Below are 17,138 nucleotides of genomic sequence, written 5' to 3' on the forward strand. Positions count from 1 at the left end.
GAAAAAACACTTTTTAATTTTTATGTTTATTTCATTTTCAAACAAAAATACAATACCATTCTCCATTGGGTTGCCATTCAAACACCTTCTTCCACCCCTGACCCTTATGAATAGAATAATAGCCTGTATACCTATCTTTCACAGCAGGGTGACTGTTCTGCTGATTTCTTGCCTTATTTATAAGTGGGAGGGGACCGTAGTCCTGGCGTAATCCCAGTGAATTACAAATTCATTATTCAACAGAGCCACCCTTGGGACTTTTATAACCAGCACTCAAAGTCTCAGCTCAATAGCAGCTGGTGTTGCCTTCCTTCCTCTCCCTGGGGCTCACACAAGGCCTTGCACATGGGCAAGTGCTTGTGGAGCAGGGCTGTTGCCATCCATTGCTGTTCCAGGCTCAACAGCCCTAGACCTGAAATGAGAGCCCGGACTCACCTGAGGCTGTGGTGACACCCCTCCCATCGCTAAATCCCTGTCCCTTCCTTCCTTTCCCATCTTCTCCAAAGGAGAAAAGGGATCCCTAAGACAGTGGGTAGAGTGGAGGATCTGAGTTCAAATTCTGCCTCAGATACTTAGTAGCAATGCAACCCGGGCCAGTCACTTCCTCCTGGTGACTTCTGTCTTTGCCAGTGGGCGCAGCACGCGCTGGACAGGGCGGAGGGGGACGAGCCCTCTGGGGCATCTAACATCTCCATCCCACTCTTTCTATTTCTAACTATATTAGACTCCGCGTGCGCTCTCCAAGATGGTCTCACCACCACTTGCCGGCACTATTATTATCCCATTGGATGCCCCTCGGGGAGGCCGGTGCTGCTATCATCACTAGTTCACAGAGGAGGAAACTGAGGCAGCCTGCACCCGGCAGGGCCACGCGCACCCCGATCCCGAGAACTCTCCAGCCCTCAGGGGCTGAGGGAAGAGGCCTGGGCGGGGATGGGGCGCACACGGTCTTCCAGGCCAAGCCCCCCCCCCCCCCCCCCGGGAACACCCGCCAACAAGGCGGGGGAGCCAGCAAGGCTTTGGGTGCTCCCCGGGGGGTGGGGGTGGGGCCGGGGCTGCGCTCCCCGCCCAGGACGCCAGGGGGCGCGAGGGCGTCCCCCGACTCCTCCCCCTCCTCGCCCCGCCCATCCCCCAGCACGTCGCCTCTGCGGAGCCGGCGCTCAGGCTGAGGCTCCTGGGGAGCATGGGGGAGAGGTATGCGGCGCTGAGGCGGGGGCAGATCCACCTGGACTACATCCAGACCAACAGGTGAGCCACCTGGCCGGGCGCTGGGGGGCGGGGCGGGCTCACCCTCCCCGCAATGGGCGTTCTTTTTTTCTGTTTGTGCTAAAGAAAATAACTCTCCTCCCTGCTGGCCCCCAGCCCCCCATCCTCACCCCAAAACCTGTGGTTTTCTGAGCAGGAACGTCCCGGGGGTGACACTCCCTCAGGAATCCCCCCCATTCCTTTGATGATTTAATTTTTTTTTCAAATCAGTTTAGGTGAGCCAGCCCCCCCTCCCCCGCCCCGCCCCCCCTCCCCCGCCCCGCCCCCCCATGCCAGGTGTCTCCTGGCATCGGCAGAGCCCCGTCCCCTGCCTCCATTACCCCCCACCCCGCCGGGCTTGCCCTCCAGATGTGTTCTCCTCAGGGCCCTGAGGCCCCGCCCCTCCCCTCAGGCCGAGGCCTTTTCTTCCGCTAGATTTTGGGGGTATCTCAGAGACCCCCCATTTTAGAGAGGATGAGACCCTGGGGAAGGCCCGGGTTCCGTTCTGTCCACCCCCTCCATGTTGCCAAGTTCAGTAACAACCAGCACCACCACTACCACTTCACACAGTCAGAGGGATTAGGCAGGGCAGGCCAGTGCTGCAGCCAGACCTGGCAGAGCTGAGATGGTTTACCAGGACCTCTGGGCAGCTGGTAAGGCGGAGATGGAATTGGACCTGCAGGCTTCCCTCATCAAGCCCAACACCACTGCCTTCCCCTGCACCCGCTGCTCTGACCCCAGGCTGGAAGGTGGAGGAGAAGCAAAGGCCCTTTTAAATTTGCTTTGCTTATTATTTAGAACATAGTAGGGTGGGTTCATGCCAATGAGTAGTCGTCAAGAGCAGTATCTGGTTCAGTGTCCTTCAATTTTGGAAAGAAAAAATATTTCTGCTCTTAAGTTCTGACACAGAAACCTCCGAATCTGTTTAATAAAGTCTCGGAGATGGAGGAGGCTTCCTTTCTATCAAATTGCTGAAATAAAGGTTTGGAAGCAGCCATCTTGGAGTTATAATCAATCAAAAAACATTTATTAAGTGCTTACTTTTTACCAGGCACTGTGCAAAGTGCCAGTTCCACCAGGGAAAGCTTGGTAATAATAATAATAACTAACATTTCTATAGCACTTAACTATATGCTAAGTGCTTTACAATTATCACCTCTCCAGAGAGAGCAGATGCTAGTATTATCCTCATTTTACAAATGAGGAAACCTGGGCAGAAGGTAAGTGACTTGCCCAGGGTCACACAGCTAGTGAATGTCAGGTTCTATTGGAACTCAGGTTTTCATGACTTCAGGCCCATCTCTGTATTCACCGTGCCATCTAACTGTCATCAATACCGTTACCCTGATTGAGGGTCCTTGGCCGTAGGGATATCTGGTGATGAAGACGTATGTTGGGTTTTGTTAAAATCCCAAAAGTATGTGATGTGCCACATAGTTTGGGAATCGTTAACATTGCCTTTGTTTAGGATTTTTTAGTAGAGATAGTAAGCAAAGAAAATGAGACTAGATGATAGTTTCTCTCTGCTTAAATCTGGGTGCTGATGCTTTCATTCTGCTTTCTCCCCCTGCTTTCAATCAATGATTTGATAACTGAGTAAATTAAAATGACAACAGCCTCAGGGAAAAAAATCAGATGTAAATTCACCTCATCTTTTCTCTCCAAAGTAAATTTTTGATGGAGGCATAGATCAGTAGGGAAACTCCAGCATCATTTTGCCATAGTTGTTTCATTCAAAGTAACTGTACTCCCCAGCTTTCACAATCAATAGGCTACCACAACCTTTTGTCTTTTAGTGTTACCAAAACATTTTATCTTTTTGCGTTGAATTATATTTTAAATATCTGGAAGAGCTCATTGCTTAGAGTAATCACAGTATAATGGGTAGAATAATGGTCCTGGAGTTGGAATAATATAGGTTCAAATCCCACTTTAGGACTGTAGTAGTGGAGTGACTTCTCTGAGCCTCAGTTTCCTTATTGGCAAAATGGAGGATACAGCAACAACAGTAATAGTAATAATAGCTAATATTTATATCACGATTATGTGCCAGGCACTGTGCTAAGTGCTTTCTAATCATTTCATTTGAGCCTCATAACAGCCTTTGGAGGTAAGTGCTGTTATTATCCTTATTATTCAGCCTCCTAAGTGTCAGCTCTGAAGGACTCTTGAGCTTTGAGATAAAGGAAGCATCCCCAAGTCAATCAGCTGAGCCATCAGTGCTATTTACATCCCCCTCATCCCATATGTAAAGTGCTTCCCAAACTTCTAAAGCAGTAGATAGATATTAGTGAGTACTATTTTGGTAAAGCAAGTGATTGTGGCAATTTAGCCTAAATTTGGATTTTTGGGGATCAGTTTTGCTAAAAGTGAGAGACCTCTATTAAACTTGAAAGTGCTTATATAAATGTGAAATGGTATTATTTTTATTGTTGTTACTAATTATAAGGCAGTGTGGTATGATGAATAAAAAGGTGGTATTAAAGCTCTTCACTTTCCTCTTCATATATGTACTGGCATTGTGATCCTGAGCAAACTACTGAACATCTCAGTGCTCCAGCCAGCTCTTTTATGCTATAAATTGCAAAAGACATGCTGATCTACCCTGGGGAAGGGAGTTTCCACTTCCAGTAGCTTCCTTTGCCAAGAAATCACAGGTCTGGCCCCAAATTATTATTATTAACTTTAGTAGTTACTTTTAGCAAAGATCTTAAAGCTGCCTTTACCTTAGGGGCCTTCCCACATGCATCTATGAAATACATTTAAAAGCTAGTATATGTACATGCTTTAAAGTAAATTTTAAGTTACATGCATAATTTCGTATGAGCTGATATAATTTGGACTCTCTATGGTGTTGGGGGTAATCTTTTCTGTTGTATAGATGAGCCAGTGATTATTTAAATGAGCCCCCCTAGCTTCTACTGCCTCTGCCTAAAAGGCATGAGAAAATTACTTAGGAAATCTTTCTTCAATTCTGGTTTATGGTCGCTAATTGAGATACCTGGACCAGTAAATGGAAAAAAAAAAAGGCAAATACAGGACCTTCAGTACTCAGAATTCACCTATACAGAGCTTATTAAGGATTCTAAAATTGTGAATACCTTTTCTGTGTAGTTTCTAAGAATTTGGCATCATCAAGAGAATGACCTCAGACAGTGGATTAAGGAGATATTTTAGAAGCAGTTTTTTTTTTTCTTTTTTTCCTGCCTCAGAAGTTGTAAGGATTTCAGGATGAGTATAGCTTATAAGGACAAACAGGGACACTTGCTCTCATTTGTTGCAGCAACAGATATTACCTCTTCGATATACAGAAATTTGCTTGTGGCCCTTTAATCCTTATTTTTCTTTAGAAACTAGCCTTCCTTAAAATCAATTTTTAATAAACAAGTCACTGGACAAATTATAGAGTGTTTATAAAACATCTTCCGAACTTTAAGGACTCTGTTTGATAGTCACACTTTTGCCCCTAATGTCTTTGCTCTACAAGGAATTGACCAAATCGTTTTGCTAATCTGTTCTTTTCCTGGGACTCTTAATGGAGGGCATCTACTTCAGAACCAGTATAGCTCAGAGAAACCTGACTCCAGAATAATTCCTTAATAGGTTAGCTGTCTGGTCTTGGATGAATTGCTTCTTTGCCTTTCTTCATGTGTCCACAGGGGTTACGACCCTTTCTCATCATGTCCTGGGCTGTTTTCTCATTTACCTCCTTTGTATTCCATCAGCACAACTCACAGCTTCCTTTTTGGAGCCCTTGCTGAATTACTTGACAATGCAAGGTAAGATATGCTTGTAACTTAAGTTTGTTGAGGGAAATTATGACATAAATCCAGTGTTGGTGGATTTGAAGATGATGATGTGATTATTTCTCCTAGGCATAGCTGCACCATTCATTATAATATTTAGACATTACCAACTGCCTTTCTCCTCTTCAGTCCATCGTCCAGCTTCTGAATTGATGGTCCTAAAGCACAGGTCAGACCAAGTTCATCCTCTGCTCAAGAAGTTTCACTGACTGCATATTGCCTGTAGGCAATTGTCCACTCTTCTTTTGGCATTTAGAGTCCTTTATAATTTCTCTCCAACCTATACTTTCCAAACTGATTTTACATCGTCAGTTTCCCATACTAACTCTTCCAGCTAAACTGACTGACTTACTTTTCTTTATATGATATTCCACCTTCTCTCTGTGGGCTTTTGTATAGACTGTCCCCCGTGCCTGGAATGCTCTCCCTCCTCATCTCTGGTTCTTGGAATCCTTACCTCCTTTCAACTCATTTCAAGTGCTTCCTCCTACAAATGGTCTTGCATCCTCTCCAAAAATTCTGTCTTCCTTCCTTCCTTTCTTCTTCCTTCTTGCTTCCTTACTTCTTCCTTCTTTCCTCCTTCCATTTTTCTTTCCTCCTTCCTTTATTCCTTCCTTCCTCTTTCTTCCTTCTTTCCTTTCTCCCTTCCTTCCATTCTCCCTTCCTCCTCTTTCTCTCTTCCTTTTCTTCTCTCCTTCCCTGCTTTCCTTCATTCCCTGCCTCCTTTCCTCCCTTTTTCCTTACTTCTTCCTTTCCTTTCCTTTCCTCTCTGCCTTCTTTCCTTCCTTTCCTGTCTCCTTCCTTCCCCTCCTTCCTTCTTCCCTCCCTTCTTTCTTCCCTCTTTCCCTCCCTCTCTCCCTTCCTTCCTTTCCCTTTCCCTCCTTCTCTCCCTTCTTTCTTTTCATTTAAATATATGTGTATATTAATACATGTAGATTTTTATTTGTATGTGCATGTGTATATATGTACATATGTAACTTATATATGTGAGTGTACACATACTATTTGAATCCAGGCTCAGTCATTTACTAACTGTTTGACCCTGGGCAGATCACTTAACTTTTGTTTTCCTCAGTTTCTTCAGCTATAAAATGTTAAACATAATAGCACCTACCTCACAGGGTCGTGGTGAGGATGTAATGAGATACCTCTAAAGTGTTTTTGTAAACCAACAAAATGCTGTGTAATAATAATATTATTATTATTACTTATTCATGTTTGTGGTATTTTTCCCCAGTAAGATGTAAGATGCATGAGGGCAGGGCTATTTAACTTTTTACTCTGTATCTCCAGATCCTAGCAAAGTATAGGGCATATAACCAGTTTTAAATAAATACTTGAGGAATGAAATTGAATTGAATAAAGGAAGTAACAGAGTAGAGAACATGCTTCATGTGAATTTGTCACCAAGGTGAACTGGCGCTCTCTCTTTGAGTCTACAATCGAGAGAAGCAGACATTTATTAGGATGTCTCTACAGTGATATACTTATCCATTCCAGAAATATGATTAAGTATTTTATGCAGGTAAGGGGAAGGGTGAAAACACCCCCCCCGGATTTGATTCACAGAGCTCTTGATCATTTGTCAATGAATAACACTAAAGTGTGACAGTTTCCCATGAAATGTTGACCAATCCAAAGAGAACCCTCCAGCATATTACTTTCTGTGGAAGATTCATAGGAGGACTCTGGAAGAGAGAGTGAGGCTCCCAACTTTGTGCATCTCTGCCTTACTTAAATCCAATTCGCTCGCAAGTCAAGACATCATCCCATGATGTCATTGGCCCTCTTTGATAATGTAGGACCAAACAACAACAGCACACAAGTTAATCTGTTATACACTAGCGAGCTGAAAGAGAATAGGACAAACTCCCCACTTTCAAGCAATTTGCCATCTAGTAGGAGAGATAAGAAATTATTGTTATTATTTTGGTTTGTATTTGCAGTTGGGGAGTCCCCAATATAAAGTCTTTTATCACTGTTGCATTAACTGGTTTGTAGGAGGTGGTCAACAGTTGGGAAATGATTGAACAAATTATGGTAGTTGAATGTTGTGCTGTCAAAAATGACAAAAGGGATTAGCTCTGAGAAACCTAGGAAGACTTTTGTGAAGTGATGCGCAATAAAATGAACAAGAATAATTTATACAGTAACAACAACATTGTAAAGACAAATGCCTGTGGAAGATCTTCAGATCAATGGAGTTATCAACTAGCATTGTAGAGGACTGATGATGATCTACACTACCTACCTCTGACAGGGAGGTGATTGATTCAAGATGAGATATACATTTTTTGGAGATGGCAAATACAAGAATTCTTTTTGCTTAGCTATGCATATTTTCACAACAATTTTGTTTTTCATATTTTTCTTTAAATTAAAGTTAGGGGTTGGGAAGGAAGAAAAATGAATACTTGTTTAATTGAAATTTTTATTAAAAATAAAGAAAAGGAAGAATTTAACTTGAAAAAACTGATCTGTAACTTAGGATCATAAAGAGTTGTCAGTAGGCTACAGGGAAGACTTGTTCAAGGTTACACATCTACTCTCTTAGAAGCAAGACTTGAACTCAATCCTTCCTGACTCCATGCCCATTCTTTTACATACTATCTCACACTTGCCTTTCCACAAAGTTATAACAGAAAAATAGAATTTGTTGAGTGCATAGAAGAGGTATAAAGAAGGCAAACGCACTTTCAGAGAAGGGAGAGGTCACTTTTGACTGGTGAGGTTATAGAAAGCACTTTGATAAAGGTAGCATTTGAACTTGCCTCTAGATTTTCAGCAAATAGAGATGGTAGGGAAGACATTCTTTCGTTTTATAAGTGTTTATTAAGAGCCAATTAGGTGCAAGGTTTTGTCCCAGGTGTATGGTGGGGATACAAATATAAAAGAAAAATCAGTGCCTGTCCTCAGAGCTTACACTCTTTGGCAGAAATACAACTTTTACACAAGTAAGGAGGAACAAAATAATGTAAGGAGAGAGAGAGTACTAATAATTAAGGAGTATCAGGAAAGGGTTCCCAGGAACAAGTAACAGCATGAGCAAAGTCAAAAGCATTTAGAACAAATGTGTACTATTCAGGGTATGAATAGGATAAGCCTCTGACTGAGGCTTAGAGCATAAGAAGGAGAATAGTAAAATAATAGTAATAATATATACTAGCAATGATAATGAAAATAATAATATAAGTATATAATATATAAAAAATAATAAGTAGCTAACATTTACATAGAACTTATTCGGGCAGTGTGCTAGATACTTAACAAATATAAACTCACTTAATCTTCACAACAACCCTGTGAGGTAGGTGTTATTATCCCCACTTTACAGTTGAAAAAACTGAGGCAAACAGAGATTAAGTGACTTGCCCAGCGTCATACAACTAGCAAGTGGCTAGGACTGGATTTGAACTCAGGACTTACTGACTCTAGGCCCAGCACTCTTATCTACTGTGCCACTTAGTTATGTGTATATATATATATATATATATATATATATATATATATATATATATATGTGTGTGTATTTAGGTATATGTTTATATATAAATGTATTTCTGTGTGTTGACACTCAGTATTTATGTATGTAAAATTCAGCTGTATAATCATACACAAAGGGGAAGAAAGGGGTAGGAGAGAGAAACAAGAATCAGAATATAGAATAAAAATAATTTTAATTCTATTACTGCATTTGTACACCCATCACATAGCATAATGTCGGACACATAATGATATAACAAATGTTAATTGACTCATTTAACTGAGACAAATATAATGTCTATCCCAGGAATAAACTGGAAAGCTAAATTTCAAGAGTTAAAGAAAAGGTAGTATAACAGAGAGGTAAGGTCAGTGTCTCCAACTCAAGGCCTCAGCAACACAGGTATTTATTATAACTGGGCATGGTAGCACATGCCTGTGATCCCTGTTACTGGGAAAGCTGAGGCTGGTAGATTGCTTGAGTTTGGGAGTACTGAGCTGCACTAGATTTACTTGAGTGATTTTGGGAGTACTGAGCTATAGTGGACTAAAACTGATGGGTGTTTACACTGGTCTGGTCCCAGATTGTTCAGCGCCCTGGAACAGGGAGAAGCAGGTTCAAGCTTCTGTGCTTTTCAGCAGTGGAATCCCTGCATTTCTAGCTTGGGCAAGATGATAACATCAATTGAAAAACAAAAAGCTGAAGGTATTAATATATTTTAGAGTTGAATGGACCACTCATTGCCCTTCCCCAAAAATCCCTGTCCCATAAAAGCCCTATCCTACCATTCCTCCAGTCCTCTTTAAAGCCCTGTCTATTTATCTGGCATATTAAATATTGCCTAGCTTTGTCTGATGTAGTAATTCTGCATTGGATAGTTGGATACTTTAGATGTTGCATTAGATTTTTCTAATTTAGTAAAGATTAGACTTCCTTCTGCAACAGCAGAGTTTGCCACTTGTTTCAAAATATTCAATAGCCAGTTTATTAAAACCTTCCATCCCTAATCTTTTCATATTCTGTCTCATGATAATCAGCTGCAGTTGCTTTTTAAACAGATTTCAGTGCCCTTCCACATGAGGTTGAAGAAGTTGTTTGGATAAAAGCCAGGGAATTCTATTCTTTTTCAGATTCTGATAAAACTGAATTGTTTTAAGGACTTGAGTACAGAAGTAAGAATAACAGCTGCTTGTGTAAGGAGCAGACACCATCATTGAGTGTGGTAGCCCAGGCTTGTACTGAGTGTATGGTGAGGCTGAGGTTTGTGGATTGTTTGCATTCTAGGACTCTGAACTACAGTGGACTAAGCCATTGGGTGTCCAAACTAAGTCTGTCATCTAAACGACGATCTCTCAGGAGTGGGGGGGATACCATGCTGCATAAGGAGTGGCATGCTGGCCACTTACTGTGCCAATTACTGGTTGTATTGAGCCTGTGAGTGGCTGCTGAACTTCTGACTTGGGCAAGGTAGGGAGAACCAGTCTCAGAAATAAGGCAAAGATACCATATTATAAATCTAGCAAGGAATAATGTAGCCTCCTCATTTTGGTTTCAGCAATCTTATTTATTTTTCCAGTACAAATCATGCAGACTCCTTGGATTTTACTCGGAGGGAAATTTTCTAACAGATGATGACAACACAGCTATGCATAGTCAGATGTGTTGAATACAGAGAAAGCAACTAGTTTTCATTTAGTTGATATCTCAGGTTCTTGGAAGGCAGGGAAAACAAATAAAAAATTTTCCAAATAGGGATTAATATTGATGATTCCCAGGAATGCCTAAAAAGTATTATAAAGGTTTATCATAAAAATTCACCCACAAATCGTGTCAAATTTTGTGCCTTTTTTCCACCAACAATTAGTCCATTGTGTGTCACATAGATATTTAATAAATGCTTGTTTATGATAATGCAAGTGATACAATTATTTGCATATAAATTGCAAATTAGCTTTTTTTGTTTGTTTTTATCATTGTTTCTTAATTGCAGAAATTTTTGCATTTTAAACCTATAATTTCTGGGTTTTGTCACTCTGGTAATAGGAAGTCAAAACATTGATATTAATTAAGTTTCTTGATCTGTTAGGCTGCAGAATCCAAAAACTATTGAAAGGCTTCTGGCACCTTTGAGACATCTGCCTTGTTTTTTTAGCTTCAGTGCTCATTTTGTTTGAAAAGGCATGAGCATCTCTAGGTTGGCCTCCTGAGCTGTTATGTTTACTTTTATAATTTGTGATGGTGTTCTTTATTTTGATGGAATGAGTAATTTAAAAAAGGGGGGTGGGAGTTTGGGTTGATTTTTAAGCGTTGGAAAAATGTGTCACCTATAACGTGTGTGTATATGTGTGTCTGTGTGTTTTAAGTATTTTAGATATTAAAAAGATCTCATTTAGAAAATCAGAAATTAAGGAGTCTCTCTTGCCTACTAATGATGTCAAGACTACTTAATGAGAAGCAGAAGAAATCGCCGAAGTTTTTGCCTTATTCTATTTTAGGTATACTGAGAAGATATCTAGCAGAAGTGTGGATCAGGGTCATTCACCCTGAACTGATCACTAACATTCCAGAAGTGATACACTATCCTTTTAAATACCATCCTAGTGCCCTGTGTCAAGTCCAAATCATAGAAGGAAGGATTCTCAGAGGCTATCTAGTCCAAACCAAACAGCATCCCTGAGAAGTGGTGATGTAGTTTCTACTTGATAACTTTCAAAGATAGGGGCCTCACTGCCTCCTGAAGTAGGCCACTTTTGGAAAGCACTAATTATTAAGAAGCTTTTCCTTACAGGAGACATATCTAATTCTGCAACTTTCACCCACTTTTGGTATTCGTGTCCTTGGAAGCCAAGAAAAAAAACGTCCAAACCCTCTTCTTAATTAGTGCTTCAGATACTTGATTTCATATGGTTCCTTCTTCTGCTTACTGTTTCCCAAGGTTTAGGAATTTGGAGACTTTTTGACATTCATAATATCCAAATGAACGGAGGTCTTACCAGGAAAATAAACTAACCGTGAAAAGCTTTTTAGAAACTGTTTGAAGCCACTGAAGTGAATAGCTCCACGTTTTTGATTTTTGATGTGTTATGTTTATTGTATATCAGTAGTTCAGTTTGACTTCCCCTCTTCAATATGCATTCTATCTTGAAAGGAATAATTATTTCTGTGTTGTTTCCAGAGATGCAGGGGCTACAAGACTTGACGTGTTTTCAGGTGAGCAGATATACACAAACATAAATATATATGTGCATATATGTTTTAAGTGATTATATACATATTTTCTTGCATCCATTTTACTCTGTGAAGTAAAAGTGTATTTGTATTTTGTAAGTGCTTTGTGACTTCATTATTCCTGCGGAGACTCAGGGCAAGAAATATGTTCTTTTGTGGGGGTCAGGTACTCATTGAAAGTACTATTTGGTAAATTATATTTTTTTTAGGATTCTTATTACCCTCTAGATATTCTTGGCCATTGAACTTACCTATCATAAAAGAACATTTGAAACTCACAGAGTACATAAACTTAATTGTTCTTCACTATTAAACAAGCATCTTTTTTCTCCCAGTGCATCACAGTTTTAAATTGCATATGGGAATGTACAATATGAGATGGTTTTGTTTGGGGAAATAGAAAATTTCAGACTAAAAACACTGTTTTTAGTTTATCTCATTTTCAGTCAGCAAATACGTAAGGAACTTGATAAAGCAGAGTATTAATAAGTCAATGGCCTATAGAATTCATTTCTGTAAAACTAGGTTGTTTATGCAGATGGAATAGATAATAAAAGTACTTTACTTCTATCCCCATTGAGACTTCTTACAAATATGTATGTACAGTAGGGGTAAAAGGGGGACAAGAAAGAAGATGAGAAAGGCTATACAGATCATTAAAAATCTGTCTAATAGGATCAGAGTTCTTCATCTACTCTGTTGGTTCTTTGTGCAGCTAGGCAGCACAGTGTTTACACTGGATCTGGAGTCAGGAAGACCAGAGTTCAAATGTGGCCTTAGACGCTTACCAGCTGTGTGACCTTAGATAAGTTACTGAACTTTTCTTTGCCTCAGTTTCTGTACCTGTAGAATGGGGATAATAAAAGCAACTATCTTGCAGGGATATTTTGAGGATCCCATGAGATAATATTTGTAAAACATTTAACACAGTGCCTGGCATATAGCAACAAATGCTTATTTTATTTCCTTCCCTCTTGACTTTCGCTTTCTAGGCCCTCTAATCCCTGAATCACCTAACTCTTTAAAACATTATAATTACTGGCTATTATTAATAATAATATTAAGTCATCATCATCAGATTGCACCATCATTAGATTTATATTGTAGTCTATTTATACCCATTATAAATCTCTCCATTGCCCTTTGGATCACCTACAAAACATTCTTTAGAGAGTATAATGTCCCAATATTTGCAGCTATAAAACAGCATTTGAAAAATATTTCTATAGAAAATATGAGTCTTTGCATTGGGGAACAGGTTTGGAAATATTAAAAGCACTATATAATTTCCTAAATGCAATTTTAGCTTGCATTCTTCCTATCGAATTCTGGCCCTAACTTAAAACAGGTTTTCACTGTCTGCCCCACATATGTGTAATGATACTAGCTTGATGAACTGACCATCCAAATACTTGTCATAGTTTACACAGAAGGCATCTTTTGTCCATTTAGTTTTTTCTCTGTGATGAGCTCTTTTGAATAATCCTGGCTCTCATAGCGGATACCCTCTATGTTCTGGGAAAATTACCACAGTGTCTACAAGTAAGAGCTTCTAGAATACCTCCTCATCTATAGGGAATCTCCTTGCCACTTGGATCTTATATAAGGTGTTCTCTGCAACATTGACACTTTTGGCTAATTTCCCATTTTATGCCTTAAGTAAATTGTCAGGATTGTTGTACAGGCTTATCTCTGTATCTGTATAAATATGTATATGAATTTGTATAAATTTGTGTAAATCAGGAAATCTTGTATCTAAGAACATGTATGAGAAATTTCTTATTGGGGGAGATCTCTTAAGGCTGACTTTTTAAAATTGCTTTTTTGGTAATTAAAAAAAATAAACATTAGAAACTTATATTCTTGCACCTTTCAGCAATATAAAAATGTAGTTTGTTGTAGAGGTCCCTTTGTGAATACCTGCTTGTTCCTTGCCTGTATTTTTGTCAAGGTAACCTTTCATTCAGACCTATTTAATTTTTATAAATGTTTTATAAAAGATGAGAAGGTAGGTTTACGAGCCAGTAGTTATTGATGTTCCTCCAGTTACAATGGGGGAACATTAATGTTGTCTGTGATTCTTTTCATTCTGTTGCTGTCTTCTTTTCCCTGAGTTACTTTCAGAACCAATCTCTCAGTACTTTCAAGATTGTGTCTCCTCCAGCATTAACTGGTTTTGGTCTGTTTGAACCCTCCCTCCTAATTTTGTTATCTTGAGTGTATATTAATCTTCTAAAGTAGTACTTTCATGTCATCAATCCATGACTCGAAAACATCCACATTATCTATTTGATCAATTGTAAACTTCACTTGGTTTTTGAGACACTCCATAATCTGACTCTAACTCATTTACCCAACTTTATTTCCTTTCATTCCCCTAAATGTGTGCCTTGCTCCAGGGAGGGTGCTCTTTTTCCTAGTTTCTGTACATTTCATGCACATTTTATTCCATTTAAAATTTTTAATATTTTATCTTTTTCTAATTACATGTAAAAACATTTTTAATACTCATTTAAAGAAAAATTTGAGTTCTAAATTCTCTCCCTCCCTTCTTTCCCTTTCCCCTCATTGAGAAGGCAAGCATTTTGATATGCATTATACATGTGCAGTCATGTAAAACATATTTCCATATTAGTCATGTTGCAAAAGAAACCAGACCCCCAAAAAGAAAACTTCAAGGAAAATAAAGTTAAAAAGGTATGCTTCAATCTGCATTCAGACTCCACCAATTTTTCAATAGAAGTAAATAGCATTTTTCATTATAAGTCCTTTGTAAGTGTCTTAGATCATTATATTGCTGAGAACAGCTAAGTCATTCACAGTTGATCATCATACAGTATTGCTGTTGCTCGGTACAGTGTTCTCCTAGGTCTGCTCATTTCACTATGCATCAGTTCACATAAGTCTTTCTAGGTCTTTCTGAAAGCATCCTGCTGGTCATTTCTTGTACCACAGTAGTATTCCATTATAGTCATACCACAATTTGTTCAGCTGTTTCCCAGTTATTGGAGATCACCTCAATTTCCAATTCTTTGTCACCATAAAAAGAGGTACTATAAATATTTTTGTACATAGAGATCCTTTTTCCTTTTTCTTTGCTTTCTTTGGGGTAGAGACCTAGTAGTAATACTGCTGGGTCAAAGGGTATACACAGTTTTATAGCTCTTTGGACATAGTTCCAAATTGCTCTTGAGGATGGTTGGATCATTTCATAACTCTACCATTAATGCATTGGTGTCCCAATTTTTCTACATCCCTTCCAACATCTGTCATTTTCCTTTTCTATCATATTAGCCAATCTGATAGGTATGAGGTGGTACCTCAGAATTGTTTTAATTTGCATTTCTCTAATTAATCTTGATTTAGAGCATTTTTATGTGACTATAGATAGCTTTGATTACTCCTCCTGAAAACTGCCTCTTCATATCTTTTGACCTTTTACCAACTGGGGAATGCATGTTCTTATAAATTTGCTTCAGTACTCTATGTATTTGAAAAATGAGGCCTTTATCAGAGAAACTTGTAATCCCTCCCGCCCCCCACTCCAGTTTCCCTGCTTTCCTTCTAATCTTGGTTGCATTGATTTTGTTTGTGCAAACCCTTTTTCATTTAATGTAATCAAAATTATCCATCTTATATTCCATAATCCATGCATATTTTGTTGTATGAATCTTTGAGTATATATTTTAAGGGCATGAATGGTGGAAGGAGCACTAGATTTAATTAAGAAGACCTAGGTTCACACCCCAATTCTGGTGCTTCATAATTATGTGACATTAAGAAGTCACTTAACTTCTCTATGTCTCAGTTTCCTTATCTGTAAAGTGAAAGTGCGGAATTAAATGAATTAGCTCTAAACCAGGAGCTCTCATTTTTTTTTTTTGGGTCCCCATTTCCCTTGGCTTTTGATATATTCCTATACCCTTAATTCAGTATAAAAGGAAATTGATTGTATTGTTTGCCATGCTTATGCACATAAGAAAATAAAGAAGTTAATTAATTTCAGTAGGAAAACGCAGTTGCCAAATGTTCCTTGTACCCCTTTGACAAGCTTCTTTCATCTCTTTGGGGTAGGGGCTCTCTAGGTTGGGAATCTTGCTCTAAATCTTGTGGTCAAAGAAATATCAGGAATACTCCCCATTTCCAGCCAAATCTTATCAGTTCTTCAGGGTTCAGCTCAGAGTATACCAACTCTTTGGCTGTATGAAAGAAAGATTATGAAATCTTTCTTTATAATCATTGGGTTCAAGTTGTTCTCTCCCTGAAATCCTTCAAAGCATTATTTTTGAATCATTGAGTTTGAAATTTATTACTTGTCTTTTAATGGTAGCTAACCCTTTAAATGTAGACTTGTTATGATTTGTAAAGTACGAATATTCAGTTTCAAGCATACTCAACCAGAATATCAGTTCCATTCAACAGGTATACAACAAATACCTACTATAAGCAAAGATATCCTGCTGAGTGGTGGAGACTTAAGGAAACATAAAACAGAGCCTGCCTTCAGGGCAGTTTGCATTCTACCAGGGATAGGGATTATTCCAATGACACTAATAGGGAAATGTAAGGTAATTATAAAAAGAAGGGAGTACTGGTAACTAAGGGGAATCAGGAAAGGCTTAACATAGGAAGTGACACCTGACCTGAGCCTTGAAGGATCTAGGGATTCTAAAAAGTATAAACAAGGAGAGAAATTCTGCTTTACATGCATAGAGAACAGTATATGGAAAGACATAGAAATGGGCTCAAGTTTAGAAAACAACTAGTGTGATTGAATATGGCCTGTGATTGGAAGTAATATGAAATAAGACTGTAAAGATATGCAGGAGCTAGGTTGTGAAATGCTTTAAACTTTCACACTAAGGAATTTGTATTTTATTCTAGAGGTGATGGGTAACCACTGAGGATTTCTGTGTATTGAAGTGATCAAACCTTTGCGTTAGGAATATTGATTTGCACCTCTGTGGAGGAAGGATTGCAAAGGGACATACTGGAAGAAGGGAGACCAAATAGGCTGTTAACAACAGTCTAGGTAAAAAATGATGATGGCCTAAATTTGGGTGTGAGATGAGGGAAGGGGGAAGGATCAGTGTGAAAGATGATGTCTATGGTAAACAATTGGTTATGGGGATGAGTAAGAGAGAAGAGTCAAGGACGACTCCAATGTTGCAGACCTGGAAGAATATAAGGATGGTGGTCACTTAATAGGGAAGTTTAGAAGAGGAATTTTCACAGAAAGGGGGTTGTGGAATATAATGGGTTCATTTTGGACATACTGAGTTTGAGATACCTATGAAAAATTCAGATAGAGAAGATCAACAGGAAGCAGGTGATAACAGATCTGGAGTGTAGGAAGGAGATAAAGGATGGAGAGA

General features: G+C 39.1%; 1 protein-coding gene across 1 annotated transcript in view; it reads left to right on the forward strand.

Moving 5' to 3' along the window:
- The first annotated feature begins 1,117 nt into the window (after positions 1-1,117).
- Positions 1,118-17,138, forward strand: part of MORC1 (MORC family CW-type zinc finger 1) — a 190,469-nt gene continuing 174,448 nt past the window's right edge. The window contains exons 1-3 of the mRNA XM_072614049.1: positions 1,118-1,248; positions 4,971-5,024; positions 11,711-11,745. Coding sequence (XP_072470150.1) covers positions 1,184-1,248; positions 4,971-5,024; positions 11,711-11,745 — 154 coding nt within the window. The 5' untranslated portion in view covers positions 1,118-1,183. The remainder of the gene's footprint in view (positions 1,249-4,970; positions 5,025-11,710; positions 11,746-17,138) is intronic.

The sequence above is a fragment of the Notamacropus eugenii genome, chromosome 5 (assembly GCF_028372415.1).
Source record: "Notamacropus eugenii isolate mMacEug1 chromosome 5, mMacEug1.pri_v2, whole genome shotgun sequence".
NCBI classification, from domain to species: domain Eukaryota; kingdom Metazoa; phylum Chordata; class Mammalia; order Diprotodontia; family Macropodidae; genus Notamacropus; species Notamacropus eugenii.